Genomic DNA, 25,721 nt, shown 5'->3' on the forward strand with positions numbered 1-25,721 from the left:
AGCTGATAAACCCATTTCAACCTTGACTCAATATTGAAAAGAAATGTTCGCAAAACAGTCAATAATCTGCATAACAGCTTGATCTCATTGTACGTTTAAAAGTCTGGAACCTTTCTCCCAACCATGCTAAAGGCGGCATCCGCATCGTAATATTCTTGCTGGGGTCGTACACACTCGTCCCAGGATATGATCTCAATCCCAACCTTCTTCCATGTAGACTTCAACTCATCTCTCGACATCCCAAAACTGATGAACCTCTTTGATCCCAGTGTGTAGAAAGTTCCTCCTACACATCCAAACATGACCAAGTGGCCTCCGGGTTTCAACATTCCGACCATATTCCTGGCGTACTGTTCATAGGAGGCTTGGTCTGTGGCAACTGCTTCCAGACAGAGGGATGATGTGATGATGTCGACCTGCGGAAGGAAATTGGTCGAAAAAAGGTTCTCGTCCCTGATGTCGCAATGTAGAATCCCACGAATCTTGTCTCTAACGCCTGCAACTCTCTCAGAGATATCACGTTTGCTGTTGATTAAAAACATGACACATATAAGTCAAAAGCTGTCATAATACCATGAATACATCGTCGCCTCTTACCCGTCATTGATCCTTATCTGTAACATATATAGAAAACATTTCTGCCCACGCACAGTTAACCGTTCCCAGTATGTTATGTTTTAATATCTAATTCAAAATCAAATTACAATCACCATGATACAGTCTCATGTACCACGAGAATCATTGAACATGTGTTACTCTGTAATAACATCTTCAATTACTGATGTTAAACTATGACTATTTACATAACGTTTATATTGATTTACTTATTTTACATTATCTGTATGAATGTATGATCTTCTGCTGACGGTTTTATCGTCCTTTAGTTGTCAACATATTGTTATTTTAATATATGGATTTCATGTAATAAATATAAGTTTTTGAAGGAAAATGTAATAGTAATGCTCTGTTTGTTGTTTCACGCCGCACTCAGTAATATTCTAGCTATATGGTCTGTAAATAATCGAATTTAGGCAAGACAATCGTTGACATTATAAGCATCGATCTACGCAATTGGGAACGATGACATGCATCAGTCTGACACCCAAGTCGTCTTTAATGACAAGCATGTGTTGCTGAAGAACAGTTCGAACCCGGATCTTCACTATTATGTAACTGCAAAGAAATCCGAAAGAATAATCAATATAATAAAAAAAGTTAACTAGCCTTTTCCCTTCTTGTTTGAGTACAAATTCAAAGATTTTATCAAAACTGAATTCCAAAGATCCATCGTGCCATTGCTTTAAGATGTCCCTGTTGCTCTGGCAGAAGTCTGACAAGAAGATATTATCACAGTGTGGTGCTGCGCTGATGATGTTGTGTATTGTTGGACCTGTCCCAATATCCAAGAGCGTCGTCCCTTTGATAGTACCTGCAACACAGAATGAGAATAGGTAGTATTGACTTTACTACCACTACCATCAGCTATTTTGAGCGCATGTTGAACAACACTAGGCTACATTCCAATTTTCTCTCCATATAACCAACATCAACCCTCAGCTAGTATGTCTTGCAAACGTCATCATTGCTGGACATCGAAAATGTTGTAACTTAGATTTTACATGAGTGAGCTGTGTTTGAGAAGTACTTCAGTTATATCACGCAGTGTCAACATGATAAGGTAGGAAAGTACGACGAAACGTAGCTCTTAGGCGGTTTCCACGTTGATGAAACCCATCCTAGAAACCTAGAAACCTAGACACATAAGCATAGCGAACCAGAATACGAAGCCACCACCGTAGATAACTGGCATGCCTACAGGATACAACTCGGTCCCCGTAATTTTGTTTCGTGTTTTTGTTATCATTGTTAATAGCTGAAGGTTCCTTCGATTAAAAAAAGCGATATGCCTTGAAATACACACTTTTCAAAAAACCGAAACATTATAATCTTCTCAATATAAACGCACATCACAACTGCACGTTGCATGATCAAGTGTTTCTTGTGTGTCTGAAATTGTGTGGGCGTGTTAAGTAGGACAGTGTCTAAAGTTGTCGCTGGTTGCGAGAAGAATCACATGGTTAAAATAAATGAAACCAATACCTGCTGTCCATCTCCATACTCCATAATATTAAAGACTTATATAAAAATAAAACGTCACTCACTCATTCTGCGTATTCAGAATCCGCATATTCTTGCGCACACTCTTCATAGAGCCTAAGCAAGCAAACGCACGTAGTTCTGTTTTCATGAACAAGTCACACACTATATTTAACACCACAAAATTGCAACAACATTCACGTCACTTATCGTCATTCCATTAGAGGGGCATTGAAGGATAAGCCCTCATCAAATATTTTACTAAATGTAGAAATAATGTGCTATTGGAACCTACCTGATAACTTTTCTTTTAAATGTCAACCAATTTATACGTAGAAAATCTGTGATCGCCAGCAGCCCGAAGTAATGCAAGTCTCAGGCGTGTACCAATTTGGTGAAACCACGAGCACGGATATGGTGCTGACACACCTAGAAACATAATCAGACTCGAACCCACGATCATATGTTTCTGGCGTGCCCAAGGGACACAACTCTGCACAACGAATTGTGGCGCCCTGTCCTGGAAGCGACCGTGGGGTCGCCTACGACAAGTGTGTAAAAGGATAGTAGAGTGCAGATTCTGTTCGCTTACTCAAACCATTAAATTCAATTCGGTTCCGTGAAGGCCTCGATTAACTTATTTCACAATATACTTATGTCACCTAGCTTCAATTTTCTCATTAGGCAGAAAAATAATTCGAATTCGTTTTCAAACATTGTAGCGCTGTATATGCTGGGAACGATAACTCTTGCATTCAATTCCAGACAACATGAAAGCAAAACAACGAATAGGATGAACAGGAAAAATGTGTCTAATATCAGAAAATATGTCAATTCCTCTTTTGTACTGGCTTCCAAAGTTCCACAAACATCCGAACAAGAGAGATATATTTCTGGGTCCAGCAAATGTACCACCGAATTCCTGTTTCAAAGATGTACCATAATCCCTAAAACGATCAAGGAATGACTTTCTTCATATTCACAGAGAGTATTTGAGACAAGTGGAATAAGTACCATGATTGTGGATTCTTAAAAGCTCGATGGATTTGCTTGGCTTGTTGTAATCGCAGAAGAGAACCAGGTTTAGTCTGTCAACATTCGATGATTCAACTTTGTACACAACTATCCCACATGACAAACCTTAGGAGATCTTCAGTCCTTGATTTATGGGCGACCATAGATATAGTTACCTATCTGTTGTGAGGTTAAAAAAATGAAAGCAAATGCCATCTGAAGTTAATTGAAAAAAACAGCATGTGAAATGCTGGACTTCGTCATTGATAACACCTATGTAAAATTTGAGGGTAAGACATTCAGGCAATAATATGATACAGAATTTCTGGTCGGATTTGGAAAGGCAAAACAATGTAAATTGGCCACGAAGGTTAACGTACGTTGATTGGTTTGTTGTTTTACGCCGCACTCAGCAATATTCCAGCTACATGACGGGGGTCTGTAAATAATCGAGTCTGGACCTGATAATCCAGTAATTGACATCATGAGCATCGATCCAAGCAATTGGGATCGATGATCAACCAAGTCTGCGAGCCTGATCACCCGATCCCGTTATTTGCCTCTGACGACAAGCATAGTCGACTTTTATGACAAGCATGGGTTGCTGAAGACCTAACCTACCCCGGATCTTCACGGGTGTTTAACTTACGCTTCAAGTATATGGATGGTCTGATATTACTAAATAACCATCAAATAGCCAATTCTCTTCTTCTAATTTACCCACCTGAACTAGAGGTAAAGGACGATATAGAGACCACGTCATCTGTTTCATATTTAGATCTATGCACAAAGGTTCAGAGTGACAAAACACTCTCCACAAGACTGTATGACCTCAACTTTTCACTATCAATTTTCTCTTCATGTTCAGCAATATTCCTGCAGCTCCAGCCCTTGTGGCCTATCAACATTTCACAACTTTTGAGGTGCAATCGAGCATGCTCTTTCTACCAAGATTTCAAAATTTCATGGGAACTACTAATTTTAGTTTAGTTCGTTATAATTGTAGTTCGTTATAAGAATATATACAGAATAACTACAGCAAATGGTCGGGACCAAATAAGTAAGTTCGTTATATCCATCAGTGTGTTTATTAGCGTGTTCACTATGACCGTAGTTTACTATAATTGTATTGTGATTAATAAAAACATGCTCATAATACTTTCAGAACCGTAAACAGACACTGCTTTGAGCAGAGCTGTCTTGTGGTTAAGGAAAGGGTTTTGTCGGTTTTGTTTTGTTACGGAAACAAAACTAGATCGTAAATGAAAAGATCGCCCTTGTACGAAACACACTTTTTAACATGAACCAGTCATTGCTCTATTCGTTGTTTAAGTAATCTGACAAGAAGATAAAGTGTGTATCGACACTAACGTGCAGTTTTACCTGAGTCAAAAGCTTTGTGATAATTGGTCAAGGTGAATGACATTAGGTCCCCAAACATTGGGTTAGGCTCTGGATCTTCATATAGTTGTACGTAAAAGTTTGGGTCAAACTCTGTAGGGTAGTCGTCACTGTAGAACATTTTTGTGTCTTCCATTGTTGGTTCTTCAGGTTACTTCACACTGAAATAATAAGACAACTCAATACCACTCGTTGCCACTCAAAAAGCTATACACTCATATCGTCTAATGTTATTTGGTAATAATTATTGAAGTAAAAACTTAAGTGATAAGTAAAAACAAGACAAACAGATAAGGTTTTCCGGGACCTGTATATATTTGATATTCATTTTTTTTTATAAGACAGTGTTATTATTTAGTTAGTTGCACCAATGAATTCCCAAGTTGTCTAATAGCATCTAAATGCACACATATATACCCCGTGGTTAAATAGAATACAAACGCACAGAAGCTTCAAATTGAATAAGGTTAAAATGTATTTTGTAAAGACCCAACAAAGGTTGTGCCTTATTATATGAGTTTTTAAGGTAATACTATCTGTAGCATAATCCATTCTGTAGAACAGTTTTTAAATCTGCCATTGCTTCATCGGGCGTTATGGTTGATATAACAACCGTGGTGATTATGTAAAGGCATCAACGAGGAACAAATATTTATAACAGTCTGAAGTTTCTTTGTGTATGTGACCTATTATTTGGAATCAACAAAAACAACACACACGTGCATATTTGTTACACGAATGTGTGCGCTCCCTCAGACTAACGTTCCAATCGAGGCGTATTGTGAAGTACGTGAGTTGAACTAATTCATTTTGTATGTTGTAGACGAATGAAATTGGATAACATATCCTCGACTTCTTGATATATTAAAAAATATATAGATACCAATAATATCTTTGTATGTAATCGGAATATATGGTTATAAAAGTGTATATACATAATACAAACTGTCTTACCTCTTTGGGCTCTGGAGTGAATAGCAACTGCATGACATCCCTCAATATATATATATACCACAAAATAGCCAAATCAATTAGTGCCACTTAGCATGTCTGCGACATTACCTTACCTCCATTCTATTTAGGAGTAGCAAATAAAACGCATGCATTCACATGTTCATTTCCATTTCCATTACTGGAGGATGGGCTATATATTCAAATGCAATATTCGTTATGTAATCCTTTGTCCCTCTTATGTTTGTAATTGAAGGACGGGAGCTGCTTAATGTGACAATAATAATAAAAATCGACAGCCTGGCGGTCAGACTAATCGCTGTCCATACATATAGATATAGTCTAATAGTTTTCCCATCCCGCGAACCAGGTGTCGCAGATCCGTTGACGGACACAAGCTGTCAACGTCCACCTGAAAGAATACAGTGTCCTTTAAGCTTCGCACCAATAACATATCGTCTTCTGCTTTCTTCCGAGCCAGTTTCCTCTCCAGAACCACGCACGGGCGTGTAGATACCGTCAGGCAAAATTGTTCTGGTCGCCTCATAAGTCTCTCTCTCTCTCTTCAAAGTGCAGATTAACTTACTTCTTCTTTTCACACCAGTGCCCTCTTCAAGGCTGTCATTTTGCGAAAGTAGGAGCCTAATATTTTTATAGTATTATTTTTCTTACATTTTCTTTTAGTCTTGTGAAAAATCCTTTGTGTTTCATCTTCGAATCTGAACCAAGGTTTCAGCTTTCTCTTCGCGGGACTCACGTAATGTCGCACGTAAAGCGTCGACTAGTATGTGGATTTGGCTAGCGACTCCCAAACAGGATGACCTGGCTAGTGTGACAAGAACGTTGTGACAGTTTCAAAATAGTTTATCACAATAAGAAAGCCAGCTTTGCCCTTCGGTCGTTATTGCAGCAGGCATTGGGTTATATCACCTAACATGGCAAAAAAATTTCTGAAGTAAACACTACTTAATCAGTGAGGGATCTTTTTCTTCCTCATTCGACTGCTTGTAAAAATTTGATATCTCTCCTCGCTGCTTGTTTATATATATTTTCTGCTGAATAACAGAGAGAAGCAGACCCGTGAAGATCCGGGGTAGAATAGGTTTCAGCAACCCATGCTTGCCGTAAAGGGCGACTATACTTGTCGTAAAAGGCGACTAACGGGATAGGGTGGTCAGGCTCGCTGACTTGGTTGATACATATCATCGATCGCAATTTTGTGGATCGATACTCATGATATCAATCACTGGATTGTCTGGTCCAGATTCGATTATTTACAGACCTCCGTCATATAGCTGTAACATTGCTGCGTGCGGCGTTAAACAACATACTAACCAATAGCCAACCACTATTGTTAGTATATTATAATTTTAATAACATCAATATGAACAATTTGTCACTGTAAGAGACTGTAAGAGTAATGCTATCTGGCTGCTTTCGGTTATGGGTTCATACAATATCAAAAAAGGCAGAAAAGAAAAACTTTCACATTTCATGTAATCACTTGATTCATGATCTAGACCCGTGAATTGATCTTCAACCCATGCACTCCATGCTTGTCGTAAAAGGCGACTAGGCTTGTCGTGCGAGGCGACTAACGGGATCGGGTGGTCAGGCTCCCTGGTTTGGTTGAGAACATGCTATATGATACTGAAGATATCAATATTGACATCAACCTGTAGTTTACTGAAGTATGCCCATTCACACAAATAGTTGATGGCATAAACAAGAATTCATATCCCTTTTTATGAGACAATTCACACAACAAAACATGTCAAACATTGTGTATTTATCTTGAATGTATTACTACCGAAATTATATGTACACGTGCGAAATTACATTACACAATTTCACACATCAGAATAAGTTACCACAATGTTCCTATTACGACAAGCCGAGGACAGTCTTTACCAAAAAGATGACGAGTCCTTACGTCACGCAACTCATCCCCTGATGGAGACGAGTACCACTATGTCTTTAGATGTGACGCTTTTCACAAGCAATGCTTATTGAATATTTGCCTAATGTTAGACATATATTATCTGTAGGAATTGAAACATATTATTGGTACACTTCCATGTGTTTGATGTCTTTCAATAGTGAGGAGTGGCATCTCTGTGTTTGTACTCTGTGTCCGTAGTTTATTTAGGTGAACAGTTGACTTGTCTTTGCATGTGGGTTTGCGACCGATGTGGCAGGATACGCTGACCTTTACGCGTAAACCCGGGGAAAGGCCTGAACCAGATCGGGCTTTAATGTCACAACAGTCTGGTATGCTGTGATATAACTGAAGTACTGTTCGAAATGGTGTTTAACTCACTACTCATTGTATGATGTGTTACTGCAACTGTCAATATCATGTGCAGTGATGTAATGCAATATGCATATATGAAGAAATCATATTCAATTATTGTGTCAAGGCCGACATAGAATATTTTTAAAACACTAATAAGAACAGATCATCTACATGCATGGTACCATGTACCAACTACTATATACTCCAGTGGTCGGAATTTGTAGACTGACATTTATATCCAGAAATAAAGTTATCGTATTTCTATAATATATATCTACAAAATAAACAAAATTAAATCAAACAATCCTGAACTTGAGTTGGACTCCTTTTTCAATTTGTTCTCTAGGGTCTGGAAGACAGACGAGGAATTTGCTATGACCTGAAATAAACCTTTAATCTATGAACTATAAGAGTTTAAAAGCAAAGATTAATATTTCAGATTGCATTTTAGCTTATTAATTTTCTCAAATTTTATTGCATTTAAACATTTATGGTTCTTGTTTCGAACATTAATTAAATATAATGTATATCCGTTTGGTGGTCATGGACAAGTCCCAACTCCAGCCAGGTACATAGGTCGCGGTGTATACAGTGCTATAAAAATGTAATATGATAGAAACCAAGGAATTGTACATTTTGTTACTTAATATTGAGTAGAAGATAAATAAAACACAGTTATTTTTTGTTTTTGTTTTTTTTGTTTAACGCCGAACTCAGCAATATTCCAGCTATATGACGGCGTCCATAAATAATAGAGTCTGGACCAGACACTCCAGTGGTTGACGTCATGATCATCGATCCACGCAATTGGACATGCATCAACAAAGTCAGCGAGTCTGACCATCGACCCCGTTAGTCGCCTATCTCTTACGACAAGCATAGTTGCATTTTACGGCAAGAACGGGTTGCTGAAGACCTATTCTACCCCGGATCTTCACGGGTCCAGTTATTATTAAGATAGCATGTGACATGGGACGACTGAGATTGGTCACGGGACTGCAGAGAGTGATTGGGTTTTTCATCCTGAGGACAGTTCATTACAATTACAAACAATAACAAATTCAATTTCGAGTATACGCATCTAAAATTAATAATAGTCCATCCTAATAACTATATATAACATCTCATATTTCTTAAGATGTTATTTTGTTTGTTTCTTGTTTATCACCACACGGTGGGCACCGATCCAAGCAATTGGGATACGATGACATGCATCAACCAAGGCAGCAAGCCTGACCACCCGATCCTGTTAGTCGCCTCTTACGACAAGCATAGTCGCCTTTTACAGCAAGCATGGGTTGCTGAAGACCTGTTCTCACCCGGATTTCCACGGGTGTTCTTAATATTTACTTTCATTTATTGTTATAACCAAATAATACACAACCGATTGTCCAATAGAGGTGATTGTGCAAAGAGAAGGCGTATGTGATCTCAATAAACTTGGTGACATGGTTTCCGTTGCCTAAATTCCACTGACAAGTGACTTATCAGCAAATCTCGCTTTACTGCGCATGACAGATACGAGAGAAACGCATGCCACCGCAGCCAGAAATGCAAAACCCACTCTTTCCTGAAGGAAGCTTTGTGCATCACGTTGCGTCAAGGGACTGGCGCAATGTCATTGGCCGTTAACATTTGTACCGTTAAGCAACTCTCGTCATAAACATAAAAGGGAAAAGAGTTGACATAACGGATATGACATTTGAAAGTAGCCCATCCTCCGGTAATGAAAATTTAAATGAACATGTGATTCCAACGCGTTTCATTTACTAGTCATAAAGTAGAATGGAGGTGAGGTAATGTCGCAGGCATGGGGAGTGGCACTAATTGATTTGGTTAATATGTGGTATATATATTGAGGCATATCATGATCATGCAGTTGCTATTCACTCCAGAGCCCAAAGAGGTAAGACAGTTTGCATTGTGTACATACACATCTATAAACATGTCTTCTGATTGCACATAAAGGAATTATTGGTATCTACATATTTTTTATTGATACTAAGAATACAAGTATATGTTATCATATTTCATTCGCGCACAACAAACTGAATCAGTTTAATTCACGTACTTCACAATACGCCTCGATTTGGACGTTAATCTGTGGAGCGCACACATAATTATATAAGTGCAACAATATGCAAGTGCGTGTGTGGTTTTGTTTGTTTATTAAAAGAATGTGATATGCACATAATACGTTTACCTTCAAAACTTATATAATAATACATATCCTTTGTTCTGTAATATACACATTTAAAATGAGTCAATGTCAGTCTTGCTATATACGAAGCATGTGTGTGTTTTCTATAAAAACTGAGTATAAATGTGTGCATTCAGATGATAGCAGGTGACTTGCGAACTGATTGGTGAACATGCATATTAAGTATATAATTGCGCCTGAAATTCATATTTGTTGGTGTCGTCATGACTTATCACTTCGGGTTTTACTTCAACAATTATTACGAAGTAATGTCGAATGAAATGCACAGCGTTTTTGTGCATCTTATATGTCAACGACTGGTATTGTATTGTCTTATTTTTTCAGTTTGAAGAAATTTGAAGAACCACAAATGGCAGAAACAACGTGACAAGTATGCTGCAGAGTTTGACATTCTTGCATACAGCTATTTGACGATCCAGAGTCCAACCCAGGCCTTGAGGGGAACTTCATGTCCTTCATGTTAAAATTGCAAGTTTGTGTCGATATACACTAAACAGCCCACCTTAACAACGAATGAGGTAATGGCTGAATATAGTCCTTTGGTTCGTGTTGTCTGGTACAAGGGCGATATAAATCTTAACAATCTAGTCTTGTTTCGGTAATAAATAAAAGTGACAAACCCCTTTCCACGGGAACAAAACATCTCTTCTTATATTGTAAATTGTACGATTCAGAGAGTAGCATCATCATGTATTTATCAATCACTATCAAATAGTGACTGGGCCGCGATTCGCTGTGCAGAGTTGCGTCCCTTGGGCACGCCAGAAACCTATGATTGTGGGTTCGAATCCCTGTTCGCCCCAATTATGTTTCAAGGTTTGTCAGCTCCATACCCGTGCTCATGGGTTTCACCGAAGTAGTAAACGTCTGAAATATGCATCACTTCTGGCTTTCCTCCCACATTAAGCTGACACGCCGCGATATGACTGGAATACTGACTGTTAAAAGCGGCGTTAAACCCAACTCACTCACTCACTCCTCCCATGTTAGCCAAGATAAATGCATACGTCCGTTGTACGATTCTGAGTTGAGTTGTTCTGACCCCTAACAGTAACAGAAGACAATACTGTCCACTCACGGTAAACTGTTCCCAATATATTATATTTTAATACTTGAAAATGACTTTTGATAAAGAGACGGATAAGTGCTCTTTGACGTCTTCGTAGAAAGAGCATGAATGGTAGACCGCGTTTGGCATCTTCTTTCCTGAGAGTTTCTAGGGCCTCGGTCCTGCCCCACACTGAAACACACCTTCGGCAAGTGACTTTGTTCGAAACATGCCTCTGTTCACCAAGCAGTGAATGGGTACCTGGTAATGTCTCACGGGCAGCTTGGGTTGATCCCCAGGGAGCTGAGAATTAAAACCGATCCATAGACCAGGATAATAATGGTTTCGCTCTTTGAGCAATCACTTTGTGAATGGAATCTGGCGCATTATGAATGGATAAAAGCAACACGATGTACTCCACCGATTATATACATCCAAGAAATAACACTACAGATTCATTTATGGCTGTGAAATAACAACTTTATACCAGATACATTATATGATATAACAGAACCCAAATTTGATGACATCCCTTCTACGACATATGGAACTGACAGAATTAAAACACAATTTGCATAAAAAATTATGGCAATTTGATTCATTAAAATAATTTACTTTTACGCTTCGTTAATTCTAATATATAATAAACCTTAATTCAGTTTTTGACACGGGATATTGGATTACAGTATATTGTTTACACGAGCATTCGATACCATCATTTAAAAGAATATGAATTAAACTAGAATCAAATGCTACTACAGTCTGTATCTTGCGTGTCACTTAATGTGATGAAAACATCTCCGATTATCATGCCCAACAAATGTTTCTAATTGCATATGTATGTATCATGTGTGTATTTTCATCAGTATACCGTAACACCGTATATAAACATGAACCTTAAACACAAAGTAAATATCCCCTTCAGATACAAGATTATTCTGTTTCCACTTTGAAAAGGAATTGAGTAAACTAACTCCGTATACATAGCGGGTATTGGCGTTTCCTGTCAGATAGCATTTAACAAGGTCAGATAAACTAGACGAATAAACAAGCAGAGGTATATATCCCATATATTATGTATTTCTTTACTGATTTTCATTGTCTTATTTTGAGTAAGCGAGTATGGTTTTACGCCGCTTTTAGCAATATTCTAGTAATATCACAGCGGTGGACACCAGAAATGGGCTCCATACATTGTACCCAAGTCGGGAATCGAACCAGGGTCTTCGGCGTGACGAGCGAACGCTTTAACCACCAGGCTACCCGACCACCCCGTCTTATTTTGAAAAATCAGAGGGGCCTTGAGGCAGCCTGGAAGTAGTTCCGGTCAACTCCCCCGGGTCAATTCCCCAATGTCATTACGTGGAGTCTCTGTAGATTTTCCTCTTGGGGGGTACTGAATGAGAAGCCTGTGCATTGCTATTTACTGGTCCTTATCAAATTGCAGCCTATAATTCTTTGAATTAGTAAATCATGTTAATTCATATACATCAGAAGCCAACGTCTTTTCTACTGGTCGTACTGGGGACGTAGGGAGGAGAAAATAACGTCTATTGTCGCCACGTTACTTATGATCATAGACATCCACTTATGTAACTTATAGAAAGCATCTCTGTGTGGTTCTGTTAAGATCTCACAACGCGGTTAATTTTCATAATTATGTCCCACTTGGAAGAAACTGTTCAGATCACATAAATATTAAGCAAATCGGAGCGGCACATTTTTGTTGGTAAGACGTTAGAAATGCCCCATGTAGTCAGTCGGTTTTAAAAAAATCTAAATGAAATACGTTATAACGTATTCATATGTAATAATCATAACCATTCAGGGACATGTTTGGGGCAGATTCACACAAACATTTTACAGCCTCGCATAAGACATTGAGGGCCCGTGTATGTAAGTGTACACTGATTATTACGTGCTGATTTACTGTATAGAGGATAAACTTCAATATTTTGTCATTTGTCATTTGATACTGTGCACATATGAACAGTATAACAAGAAGAAGGATAAAACACGCCCTAACCAATAAGTGAGTTGCTGAGCCGATCGGTGACACAGGATTGAAACTCACCACGTGTATGATGGGTAAAACTACAGATATATTCAGCCCTACAGGTGGCATCGCATTCGTTGACTGTAGCCTCGCCATTAGCAAGAACGGTATTGAATCGGATATATTTGTCCAGAACATGTTTATCAGCGCTCATCTGCTTAACAGCCATGTTGACGGATGTAGCAGAGAGATCCTTGACCTGGTAGGCCTTGCTGGCGTCGTATACGACCTTCCACGATGACGCGTTGGCTTCATTGCTTTCAGTCAGATCCATGTAGTACTGAATAAAGTCCAGGGCTTCACCAGTTTTCTGATCATACTTGACCAATCTGACGGCTGGGTTGTGTGGGTCATCCGACTCTGTTCCGCTCTTGTAGCGCCATGGAGTCACCGATGGCGCTATGAACATCGGAATACCCGGTGTACCTACAAATAATAGTTTTTTATTTTACTTCGTGGTTGATTAAGTGCTGTTTGTGCTGTGTCAACAACATTCAAACTCAGTCATGGTGGCATGTAAGTACCCAAGCATTGTCCAAGAGAAGTAGTGGCCGATATTATGATAAACGTCCCACGACGTCTGGGTACGATGTCAGCAGAGACTGACATCCAACCCTTTGGTACCTTGTCTGACCCGGAGTTCCAACAGGGCTGCTTGAAATAAACCCAAGCATACGTGTACGGGCATCCTAGAGGCCACATGAATGCTTGATATTGATCAATTCAATGAACACAACACCCCATGTAAAGAACTCTTCTGGGTAATTGCACTCACCGACTACAAGACTACCCATATTGTTAATGGAGTTTATGTAAGTGTGTAATTTATTAGGATATACATTTTTTAAGAACAATGTAACTTCAATGGGAAGTATGTGACTTAACATAATTACGCCAATCAAAATAGGATAAAGAAGTGGTATATAGGTAGGCAGCAAGCGGTATGGTAACACACAGGGCGCAGCATACGTAAACAATTCTTACTTCTACTTTCGATTTACGGTACACAAACAAAAAGCGTCAATAACAAATATACAGTTTCGGCATTAGGATGACATTTTTTTCTGCAACATATTTAGTTCAGCCGCTGATTTGAACAGCACATCAGGCACATTATGGCATGTCAGGCTGATGTTAGAATAAAGCCCAGTTTACACCGGTCCAAGACGTTAACACGGTTTTCGCACCTACGAACACTTGTATGGTCATCATGAACAATGAACATTTAAGGTGCAACGAATCCTGTCTCGTCAAAGGGGCGCAGCCCGCCATGTACGTTACTGGGCCACCCGAACAGCAATCACAAAGGAATGATGCAATTGTTAAACCACATTACAGCATGCTCTGGTGACCTACCGTCTTTCTTCAGTAACAGTTTGAGTCCATCAGCGTGGTCATGGCCGAAGTACATCCCGGGGATGATGTCCGCGTACTTCTGCACGAGGTCAAGGAATTTGGTGTTGAACTGCTCATAAAACCACTGAACCTTTCCCGGGACCTTAATACCCGGGGGCACGTGGGCGGTCAACATGACCTAAATATAATGATGAAATCATTTTCATAAAGAAGCAAAGGACTCTTTACAATACTGCATGTTTTATTACATTAACAAATTACTTATGTCAGTATTTTCATTGGTTGACTACGTGTCACGTGACCGTCTTTAAAGGGCCAGTACGTCCACCGTTCGGAAGCATTGTTTGCAAACAATAGGCGATAAACCCCGAGCTCACTCGTCCCCGCTCGTCTTTCTCCGCGCGATAAGTTTCTGTTCCGCGAGTGTAGGCTTTTCTCTTGTTTGTAAGCAAACCCACTCATTATGAAATAAGCACAAACGGGCATAATGCAAGCCTTTCGGTGCGCTTTACATCAAAGTGACCGCATTGCTTGCTCTCCGTAGGGCTTCGATGGCGGCACGTGGAGCGGTGCAACCAATGCAAGCAAAGAATACATACGCAAATGGAAATAGTTTTTCACGTTTATATTTTCGCAATGAAAGCCAGTTATTCTGCTCAGCGCTTGGTTGTTGGCTTCTCTGGCGGGAGCCCTACTGCTTTGGCCTGAAAATTGAATCGTGCATGAACTAAAGGTGAGATGCCACTCTCGGAAATTATTTCATGCACTCCGTCGACGTACTGGCCCGTTAACACACAGTGTTGCCCTACGATCCACCCTGCCGTGCAGCGATCAAAAGTTGTATTTCCCTGCGTGATTAAGCCAATGGACCCAAAAGAGAGAAATATTTTCAGCCAATCAGCGTGAGCCCAAAGCAAAGTTTATTGTGAACGAGCATCTCCTGTCACTTACTGTAACATTTGGTCTGATTCAATTATTGTCACATTAAAAACTCAAATGGAAATTATTGTTGTTTTTAATATGTATAATTATTGACCACAATATCGTGTTTTATAGACCCGGTGATTGATAACAATAAACTGATGAGAACATTCATCACAAATGAATGTTGATATCACACACGGGCTATCCGTTACAGAGAGAAACACATGGTGCATATATTGACGACTCTGCAAAGACTTTAGAGAGGGGAAATATGTGTATTCTAATAAAGTATCCTTATTGAACTTCACTTTGTATCTACATGAACAGTATTTAGGGGAATGCAGAAGACAGCTGTTATTTAGGTGAACACAAAGAAAAGTCCTTATTCATCAGCCAACGTAAAACACACATCTTAATTATTTGAAGGAATGCAGACGATGTCTGTTATTTCAGAGCAGGTAGAACACACATATTATTTGCAGGTGCGCTGCAGACACCAATTTTATAAGAGAACGTATACATGTACGTAGATGACACCTGTTAATTGAGAGAGTGTAGAGGAAGCAGGGGAATGGCGTTATTCACCTTCGGCTATAAATGCCCGAGACAGACAACGTCCACAACCGTGTAATTATGCAAGTTATACCTTCTCTCCAGCGTTCCTGGCGTCTTGTAGTACCCCGTCCAGCCAGGTGAACTGACCAGCTGGGTCAGGCAAATGACGGGTCAGTCTGTCCGCGGTATAGTAGAACACTGTGTTCAGACCTACGATCCTAAGACCGTTAACTGTCTTAACTGTGTAGTACCCACCTAGAACAACATCAGTGAGACGGATACTTGAATTTAGCATGTCACATATCTTGGCCATGCACTCTGAATACGCTGAACAAGAGCTAAGTGAATACTGAATTCGGATCCGGAGCGGCTAGTTTCATCAGTTCGTTTTCAACATGTTATACATATTGCTAATTTCCACTTTTAATCTAGACGTTACTAATGACATTATTTGAAATAGAGGCATTCATTCTGTGACATGAGGGTGAAAATAAAGTGATTATAGTAAGAACTAAAATTCAGTCACCATACAAATATATTTAGAACTGCCAAACGTTGTTAAGAATTGACTATCACTTTGTGTGAGTTCATTGGAGTATGAACCTTCATAGATTGAGGGCGAAACTGTATGAACGTCGGAGCTTGCGTCCATGTCGACAGTTATCGGCTGTCGTGATCAGAGATCAGCTGGGTTTGTAGGAAAACGAGGATTGCCGTTTCAAAACCGAGGATACATGTAAGTTCTAAATCTTACACATTGTTCTATATACAGTGCGAAGTTGCCGGATATATTCTCTTGTGGAATCCGAGGTTAATGTCATGTTTAAATATTATTATTCGTTATTATTCACAAAATAGATTGAAGGAAATAAATACCTACAATCTTAGGTTGTCTCTCCTGAAACTGTATCAGTTCATTGTAAGTGTATTTAATACTGGTAAAAGGATGTTTACATTCTTTATATGAATAACCAAAAAATATGTTATTTGATCTTATTAATAAATGTTGATTGATTGTTACCTGCACCATTCGATCCCCTTAAACCGTTACACAGTGTATGATGGAACGGTTACTCCCGTAGTCCTCAACACTATGTTGAAAAGAAACGTTGGTGAATTATAACAAATGTTATATTTGGGATAACACTTTCTTAGTAAAGTACAGATTCTCGTACTTTTTGGGGTTGAGTCCCGTGCGGGATTCGAACCCACACTTGCCAGATTGAGGCACCTAATCGCCAGCACACAAAGTCAGCAATCTAACCCACTCGGCTACCGAGGCTTCCACAAAAGGAAAGTCCGACAACTGGTAGCCTAGATCACGTACTTTGAGTACCCCTCTGTCAAGTGTAAATAAGTACTTCTCCCAAGGCCGAAAGCTATGAATACACAATGCCATTTAGAAAGTGGTCCCAAGTATAACATTTGTTACATTTGACCACTTTCTAAATGGCATTGTGTATTCATTGGTGAAATAGTTATGCTCTCAGCCTTTGTGATTATATAAACCTTAACGTTAGAATGTTATGATTAGCACTCAATCAATTACATGGTAAATTGTGCTCGTGTGGTAATTCATCTTATAACTTTTGACAATTCCAACTCTAGTAATTCACACTCGCATATTCTAAATTTTGACTCACACCTAATATTCACTAAAGTAATAAATAGTTTCAAAACCAGAACCAAAACGCCACAACATTTCAAAGATAATGACAGAAAGTAACCTTTCTTAAAATTGTCCATCTGCTTATTGTCTCCGATCCAGTCTCTCCAGAGTTCAGCTGTAGCATTATACAGGAAGGCCTGATGTGCTGGGAACTGGCTGGCCGGAAACCAGTCATGGTTGCCCATTGTCCCGTAAACTGGAACGCCTGGAAACTCTGTCTTTAAGGCAGCTGTTATATTCTCGATGATCTCAAAATTCAGGCTTTCGCTGAGGAACTGGTTTCTTATGTGCGCCACATTGTCCCTTCCGAAATAGAAATGTTTTAAACAATGGAAAATTGTTCGTGAGCCTTTCCGATGGATATGAGGGGTCTGTGTGTGAGAAATGTGATTAATATTGTGAGCAATGCATAACGCCGTCGGGATATGATCAATCGAGTCACCGAGCCTGACCATCCAATCCATTCAGTAGCCTACTTATCTAAATTACAGTAGATTAAAACAAGCACGCTTATAACGAACTGACGGATATAACACACTTACTTTTTGGTCCCGACTATTTGCTGTAGTTATGCTGTATATATGCTTATAACGAACTACGGTTATAACGAACTAAAATTAGTAGTCCCTTTGAGCTCGTTATAACCGTAGTTTACTGTATTTTAAAAAGTTATGTTGCTTCACTAGACTGTTGAAAACAAAGAAATAGCTTGCCACAATAAATGCGCTGTTGCAAGGTGTCATTCTTTTTAAAACGACCTCCTTCGTGGTCTAGTGGTAGAGCGTCCGCCCGGAGAGCGGGAGGTCCGGGATTTGAGCCCCGTCGGCGTCATACCAAAAGACGTTATAAGATGGTACTTGTTATTACCCTGTCTGGCGCTCTGCATTAGGGGCTAAAACAAGGACTGGTCGGCTCGGAGTAAGTATACTGTGTCTGAATGGGGTATTCATGTTAAACTGCGGCATGGTATCTCAGTGGGCTAGCACTATAAATCGGCATCAGTTCGCACTAGTACAAGCAGCCACACACACACGTGCATGCACGTCGCTATATAAGTGCAATAATCTTGGACGGGACGTCAAACTCCATTTCACCTCACCTCTTTTAACAAATGGTGCATAGGTTTTAACTAAAACAATATCTGGTTTTAAAGCTGTTTGCAAAAACAACAACATGCACTGTGTTCAGCATCATACCCTGTCCAGAGGATGAAGTCGACGTCACGTTTAACGTTGGCCATGGCGGCGACGCTGTCGTTGACGAGGCGCCAAGGAGAGTCGCACCAGTGGTCGCCGTAGATACCACGTACAGGAACCTTGTCATTACAGGACCGCATTTCTGACCAGTATGTAGGGTCGAAATGATGGTCTGTGATGTGCCAGAAATGTCCTCAAGAAAAGATAACGTCACATAGCATATAAGTCAATATACCATGAGTTGGCTTTGTAGTAACTACAGTAAAGCTGATTTTGAAAAGAATCCTGGAATCGGAACATGATCGTTTGCTTTGTTATAAAAAATAGGAGTGAGTGAGTGAGTGAGTTAAGATTTAACGTCACATCGGCAGTATTTCAGCCATATCGTGACGAGTACATTAATAATACACATAATTATACGAAATAAAAACCTGTCAACGAAGGACAGTAAAATAACTAGATTTATCACAGATCATGTCTAAAACTAGTAGTTAGCAATAAAAATATAACAACATACGAAACAATACAAGATAAAAATGAGCTATAGATCGCCAGCCACTGAAGAGAGATCACCATGCTAGGGTCCATGGGGACTTACAGTACTTTTGCTACCTGCATGGACCCTAGCCGGATTTACATCATCCCTTCAGCTGTTGGCGATTATTGATAAATTTAGCTAACATTAAAATAACACATATGCTACGATTAAAACCATGGTACAAATAAATATACTTTGAAAGACGTGGTCCTACATACCCTCTTAGGGGGACAATAATTTTACACTACTTCAACCCCCTTCGAGGATATAGCCACTAACGATCTCAGTTATTAATTTTATTCGACCAATTATAAAAAAACTGATTATGTACAGAAAATAACATTCAAAATTTATGCAATAATTCAATTTCCTTTAAAAAAGCAATAATTAAATGAGAACTAATAGTATTAAAAAGATCCTTCATAGATGTAACCTTGAAATAGTTATCCCTTGTGATGGCAAAATCAATACAGTCAAGCAGGACATGCTTGACCGTGATTCTTTCATCACAAGGGATGCAAAACGGAGGATCCTCACCTTTCAATAGATATTCATGTGTATATCTTGAATGGCCAATACGACATCGTCGCATAATGACCTCTTCAAACCTGGACTGACAACCCAAGTAGGTATAACCGATATTTGGTTTTATTGCATGTAATTTATTTATACCCACTTGGGTGTCCCACTTCTTCTGCATTAGATTTCTGATGTAAGAACGGATAACAGGTTTATAGTCACTGTAGGGAAGAAGAAGTGGTGTCACAGATTTGTTGAGTGCTGCTTTAGCTGCAGCATCAGCCATTGTGTTGCCTTTTATGCCCACATGACTGGGCAACCAACAAAAGACGATGTCGTATTGGCCAGTTGAAAGATCATTATAAAGTTCTAAAATGTTTAAAATAATTGGATGATTAGAGGAGACTTTTTTCAGTGCCTGAAGGCAAGACAAAGAATCAGAAAAGATGATAAATTGTTTATATGCAGACTGTCGTTGAATGTATTTTAAGGCTGTAAGAAGAGCATTGGCCTCAGCAGTGAAAATAGAGCTAGTGTCTGGTATTCTAGATGAGATATGTTTTGATCCAACGACAGTGGCACATGCCACCTTGCCACCATCCTTGGATCCATCAGTAAAGATTGAACGGTGGGTGTCATATTTATTTCTTAGTTGTACATATTCCTGTTGATATATAAGTTGATTGGTGTCAGATTTAATAAAACGGGTTAGAGAAACATCTACTTCTGGCCTCACCAGCTGCCAGGGAGGAGTAGACAAGAGACGATATGGTGAGATAATATCAAGATCTATATTTGCAGCAATAATATGTGATTTCATCCGAATTCCAAGTGGTGGAATCAGCTTTGTTTTTTTCAGAAACAGCTCTTCATATAGGGGTTGAAAAACGGAGTCATAAGCAGGATTAGAAGGATTAGAGTGTAATTTAGTGATATATTGAAGAGACAATTTAACACGGCGTTGTTTCAAAGGGAGTTCATCAGCCTCGACATAGAGGCTGTCAACAGGAGAAGTTCTAAAAGCACCAAGACACAGTCTGAGTCCTTGGTGGTGGATTGAATCTAGCTTTTTTAAATTGCTCTTGCAAGCTCCAGCATATACAATGGAGCCATAATCTAATTTAGAACGAATCAGTGATCTATAAAGGTGAAGGAGGGTTGTCTGATCCCCTCCCCACTTAGAATGCGAGACGACTTTTAACAGATCTAGGGCCTTCAGGCATTTAGTCTTTAGATATTTAATATGTGGCAAAAACGTCAAATGGTGGTCGAAAATTAATCCCAAAAATTTGGCTTCTTTAACAACCTTAATTGGAGTGCCATCTAAAGTGAGTTCTGGATCTTTATGGAGTTTATATTTCCGACAGAAATGAATACAATTTGTTTTGGTCTGTGAAAACTTAAATCCATTCTCAAGACACCATTTATTAATTTTATTAAGACACAACTGTAACTGTCTTTCAATGGTATGCATATTTTGACCACGACATGAAATATTAAAATCATCCACAAACAATGACCCATCTATTGAGTCATTTAATACTTTAGATAAACTATTTATTTTGATGCTAAACAAAGTGACAGACAAAATACTGCCCTGTGGAACCCCCTGATCCTGATTATAATGATCAGACAGGGTTGATCCAACACGAACTTGAAATTGTCTGTCAGTTAAAAACTGTGATACAAATTGAGGCAAGCGGCCCCTTAAACCAAAGTCATGTAAATCTTTTAAAATACCATGCTTCCAAGTGGTATCATAAGCTTTTTCAAGATCGAAAAAGATAGATACAGCATGCTGTTTATTTACAAAAGCATTTTTAACAAATGATTCTAAACGAACCAAATGGTCAATTGTACTTCGGTTTTTACGGAAACCACATTGGATGTTACTAATCAGATTATTGGTTTCTAAAAACCAAACTAATCGATTATTTACCATGCGCTCCATGGTTTTACAAACACAGCTAGTTAATGAAATAGGTCGATAATTTGATGGATCGGTATGATCCCTGCCAGGTTTTGGTATGGGTACAACTATCGCATTTCTCCATGAAGGAGGAAAATGTCCAGTTGTCCAAATATGATCAAAAATATTCAGTAGCGTTGTAAGACAAGAATCAGGCAAGTGTTTTAAGAGCTGATAATGAATATCATCAGCACCAGTCGCAGTATCATGAGCTTGCGCTAAAGCAGTGTGTAGTTCATTTAGTGAAAAAACTTCATTATAATCTTCGCCGTTGTCAGAATTAAAATTAACGTTTTTCTTCTCTTGTTGTTGTTGATACTTCTGAAACTTTGGATTATAATTTGACGAAGAAGAATGTTTAGCTAAAGTTTCGCCCAATTTATTGGCAATATCTGATTTTTCAGTCAATAAATTATTGTCATCTTTTAGATGACGAATACTAGGTTTGGAACCTTTGCCTTTGATTTTTTGGATCATATTCCATACCTTTGACATAGGCGTGCGAGAATTGATTTTAGAAACATAGTTCTTCCAAGACTGACGTTTATTGTGTTTAAATGTTCGTCGAGCCTTGGCAGAATTGATTTTCAAATTGTTTAAATTTTGTACAGTAGGATGGCGTCGAAAATATTTCTCTGCCTTCTTCCTACGCTTCCTAGCTTGTTTGCAGTCGTCAGTAAACCATGGTTTCCGAATATGTGGGTTCACAGAGGACTTAGGAATAGTTTCATCAGCTATGCTCTTCAGTTTGTCAGAGAACGATTGAATTGGATCAGGTACATCCATGAAAAGGTTTGGCTTCAATTTGTCAGTACATATGGTCTGAAATAATGGCCAATTGGCCTTGGAAAAATTCCATCGTGTGGACGATGGAACCTCAGTGGGATGTACAGTTGTAATTACAGTGGGAAAATGATCACTTCCACAAAGGTCATCATGGACTGACCATTCAAATTCATTATATATGTTAGAATCTGTGATTGACAGATCTAATGCAGAATAGGTACCAGTTGCAGGATGTAAATATGTGTTAGAGCCGTCATTGAATATGCATAGATTATTATTAGAAATAAAATCTTCAAGGATTTTCCCTTTATTGTTAGTATTGGAACTTCCCCATAGAGGGTTATGTCCATTAAGATCACCCATGATGATACAAGGCTGAGGGAGCTGGTCAAATAAATCCTGAAGATCGGACTGCTGAAGATTCGAGGATGGAGAAATATACAATGAACAAAGTGTGAAGGTTATGTGTAAGGTAAGACGGACAGCAACAGCCTGAAGATTACAGTTAATAGAAACAGGGCTGTGGATAATGCCCTGCCTCACCAAAATTGAAGCACCCCCAGTGGCTTTATCACCTGGTGGGGAAAAAGAATGATATGAATTGTACTGACGCATTTCAAATTTATCAGTATTCTTAAGATATGTTTCCTGCAAACTAAATGCTGATGGTTTATAATCTTGTGCTAATAATTGAACTTCAGTAAAATTATTCCTAAGTCCTCTGCAATTCCACTGAATTAATTTAGGTGAATTAGTCATGGAGGTTCTATGGGGGATCTCTCACGTCCACGTGAGGAGGATGGACTCCTATTTCTGAGTTCTGAAGATGGAGTCACTTCCATCTCCAGAGGGTCAAAGGAGTTATGAACCTCTACAGTAGAGGGGATTTGAGCTATTTGTCGTCGATTTAGACGCTTTTTTTGTTTGTTTGACAATTCAACATATTTATCTTCATCAACAGCTGGTTGGATAACTTCTGGTTGTGACAGACTCACTGTCTGAGATGAAGATGTTGCGACATTGGACTGACTGTTAGAAGTATGAGGCGGTACAACAGTTTGAATGGGTTTGTCTGACTTAGTCCAAGTCAGATCAGTTTGACAGGATACAGAAACAGTGTTTGATTTTTTTGAGACAGTAGCTGAGTAGGTGATAGTAGGAGAGTGTTTAGACGGAGTCTGGCTGAGAACACGCTTTTTTGCTTCAAAGAATGAAATATTGTTTTCGTATTTCAACCTGAGAATTTTTGATTGTAATTGCCACTCAGGGCATGACTTCGAAGATGATAGATGTGCACCATCGCAATTTGCGCATTTAGGATCGTTACTGCAGTCGGAGCTTTGGTGATCCTCACTACAACGATGACAACGTGGAGCATGATTGCAAGATTTGGAACCGTGTCCAAATTTTTGACAGGTATAACACCGGAGTGGATTGGGGACATACACCTCCACTCCGATATTAAAATAACCAGCTTTTATTGATTTGGGCACAGTACAGGAAGCAAAAGTAAACAAGTACGTATTGCTTGGTTCTATTCTACCATCGTTTTTCTTGAAAGTGAAGCGCTTGACAGAAGTTACATTTTGATCTGTAAGTTCACCAACTATCTCCTCCTCAGACATGTCAGTTAGACATCTGGCTCTATCTCTAACAATGCCTCTACTGGAGTTGAGTGTTTTGTGTGCCGAGACAGCAACACTAACGTTTGCAAACTGTTTTTGTTGTAATAAATTGAGTGATTGCTGTCTCCGCTCACACTCCACAAGGAGCGAGCCGCCTCGGAGACGTGAAACGTTCTTAACTTCTCCACAAATAGATTGTATTGTTTTTGACACTAGGAACGGATTGAGCTTGAGAGGACCACCATCGGATGATTCAATGACGATAAACCTTGCCCAAGTTTCTTGTTGCCTTAAAACTGAAACTTCTTCATTAGATGTAAGAAGATCAGCCTCTAGCCGCCTCTTTTTGTCATTTCTACTGGAACCAGAGTGTGTTTGAGCCATGATGTAAGTAATAGGATTCAGCACCCCCGCTCCCCACCCACCATGGAGTTCTACAAGGACGGTGCTACAGTGGAAGCCATGCTGCAACACCAGGGCTACAGGGGTGGTATACTCCAGCAATTACAACACGAATAGCTACATTTGTCTACCAAAAGAAATGTCCAGCTGGTTCGGCCCATGACAGAACATTGGAGACATATAGAATTCGGAGGTTGACATCACCAGATTGGCCCATGAGCCACCGCCTTCTGGCATAGGACTCTAGGCAATATTAAGATTTGCATTGATAGATGTTCAGATTTCAACATCAAAAATGGTTTGATAGGATATATCAAAAGTGACACGTATCCATGCGCAGGGCATGGCGTGACCAGCCGATTGATAGAATCGGGCCAATTCTACCACCCGTCTAGGTGAAGTAAGGGTCGAAGTGGTGTGTTGGGCAAAAGGAACACCGGTTCCTGGCTCCATTGCCCTCAACCACCAGAATCCCGTCCTCCACCGACACAGGGGCGCAACCCACGGCAAACAGGTTGCCCAATTCGGTCGCCTCTTACGACCAGCAATGGGGTGCTGTGGAAATATTCTACCCCGGTTCCACACGGGGGAAGAGCTATTAGCGCTACCCAGCACTCACCACGAGGAGGTTGCTCTTCACGAGTGCCATAAAAAATAGGATATAAAGTACCCGGCAAAAGAAACTTATCAGTTGTAAATTAAGTTTTATGTGAATTAAAGACGGTGCGATAGCTAGGAACGTTATCAGAAAACATTCACAAAAACACACCCTGTGCACACATGAAAAGTCACTTTTTGCAGGATTCATCTCGTGCAGTCATGAAAAGGGAAAAACAAGATTTTGTGGAACTGGTAAAAATGTTTGTGCATGATTGAGGCATAAATACCGGCGTGGGGCAGAGCAAGGATACCGTATCAAAGAGGACATTAGAGAAATGCGGTGACTCACACAAGAGGAACGTGACAGAGCTCTTGGTATGGCTGATTTAGGGGCCTCACAACAGCAGATTGCAAGAACCTTTACTGAAGTTAAACGATTATTGAGCCGTTATCAGCAAACAGGCCAGACACAAGACCGTCCACGATCGGGAAGACCAA

General features: G+C 39.5%; 2 protein-coding genes across 2 annotated transcripts; both read right to left on the minus strand.

The window, feature by feature from the left end:
* Positions 1-95: 95 nt before the first annotated feature.
* Positions 96-4,648, minus strand: LOC139451886 (nicotinamide N-methyltransferase-like). The gene is made up of 3 exons (XM_071233179.1): positions 4,495-4,648; positions 1,225-1,429; positions 96-525 (listed from the first exon to the last, which is right to left on the minus strand). Exons 1-3 carry the CDS (start codon positions 4,646-4,648, stop codon positions 96-98), a joined length of 789 nt encoding a protein of 262 aa, XP_071089280.1.
* An 8,401-nt stretch (positions 4,649-13,049) lies between these two features.
* Positions 13,050-23,438, minus strand: LOC139451887 (acid sphingomyelinase-like phosphodiesterase 3b). Its single transcript, XM_071233180.1, has 6 exons — positions 23,381-23,438; positions 18,785-18,977; positions 17,647-17,891; positions 16,011-16,174; positions 14,441-14,618; positions 13,050-13,510 (listed from the first exon to the last, which is right to left on the minus strand). Exons 1-6 carry the CDS (start codon positions 23,436-23,438, stop codon positions 13,050-13,052), a joined length of 1,299 nt encoding a protein of 432 aa, XP_071089281.1.
* Between the last annotated feature and the right edge of the window lie 2,283 nt (positions 23,439-25,721).

Source organism: Haliotis cracherodii, unplaced genomic scaffold, assembly GCF_022045235.1.
Source record: "Haliotis cracherodii isolate W230 unplaced genomic scaffold, xgHalCrac1.p SCAF_9, whole genome shotgun sequence".
Classification (NCBI taxonomy): domain Eukaryota; kingdom Metazoa; phylum Mollusca; class Gastropoda; order Lepetellida; family Haliotidae; genus Haliotis; species Haliotis cracherodii.

Bases quoted from the DNA above. Each gene is read 5' to 3' on its own strand.
- LOC139451886 (XM_071233179.1), bottom strand. From the start codon at position 4,648: ATGGAAGACACAAAAATGTTCTACAGTGACGACTACCCTACAGAGTTT. The intron at 1,430-4,494 runs GTAAAACTGCAC...TCTGTGTTGCAG, and splicing joins TCACAAAGCTTTTGACTCAG to GTACTATCAAAGGGACGACG. The intron at 526-1,224 runs GCTAGTTAACTT...TTTAATCAACAG, and splicing joins CTCAAACAAGAAGGGAAAAG to CAAACGTGATATCTCTGAGA.
- LOC139451887 (XM_071233180.1), bottom strand. From the start codon at position 23,438: ATGGAAGTGACTCCATCTTCAGAACTCAGAAATAGGAGTCCATCCTCC. The intron at 18,978-23,380 runs GTGAGAGATCCC...TCTTTTCTTGAG, and splicing joins TCCATCCTCCTCACGTGGAC to GACATTTCTGGCACATCACA. The intron at 13,511-14,440 runs GTAGGTCACCAG...TATTATTTGTAG, and splicing joins ACTGTTACTGAAGAAAGACG to GTACACCGGGTATTCCGATG.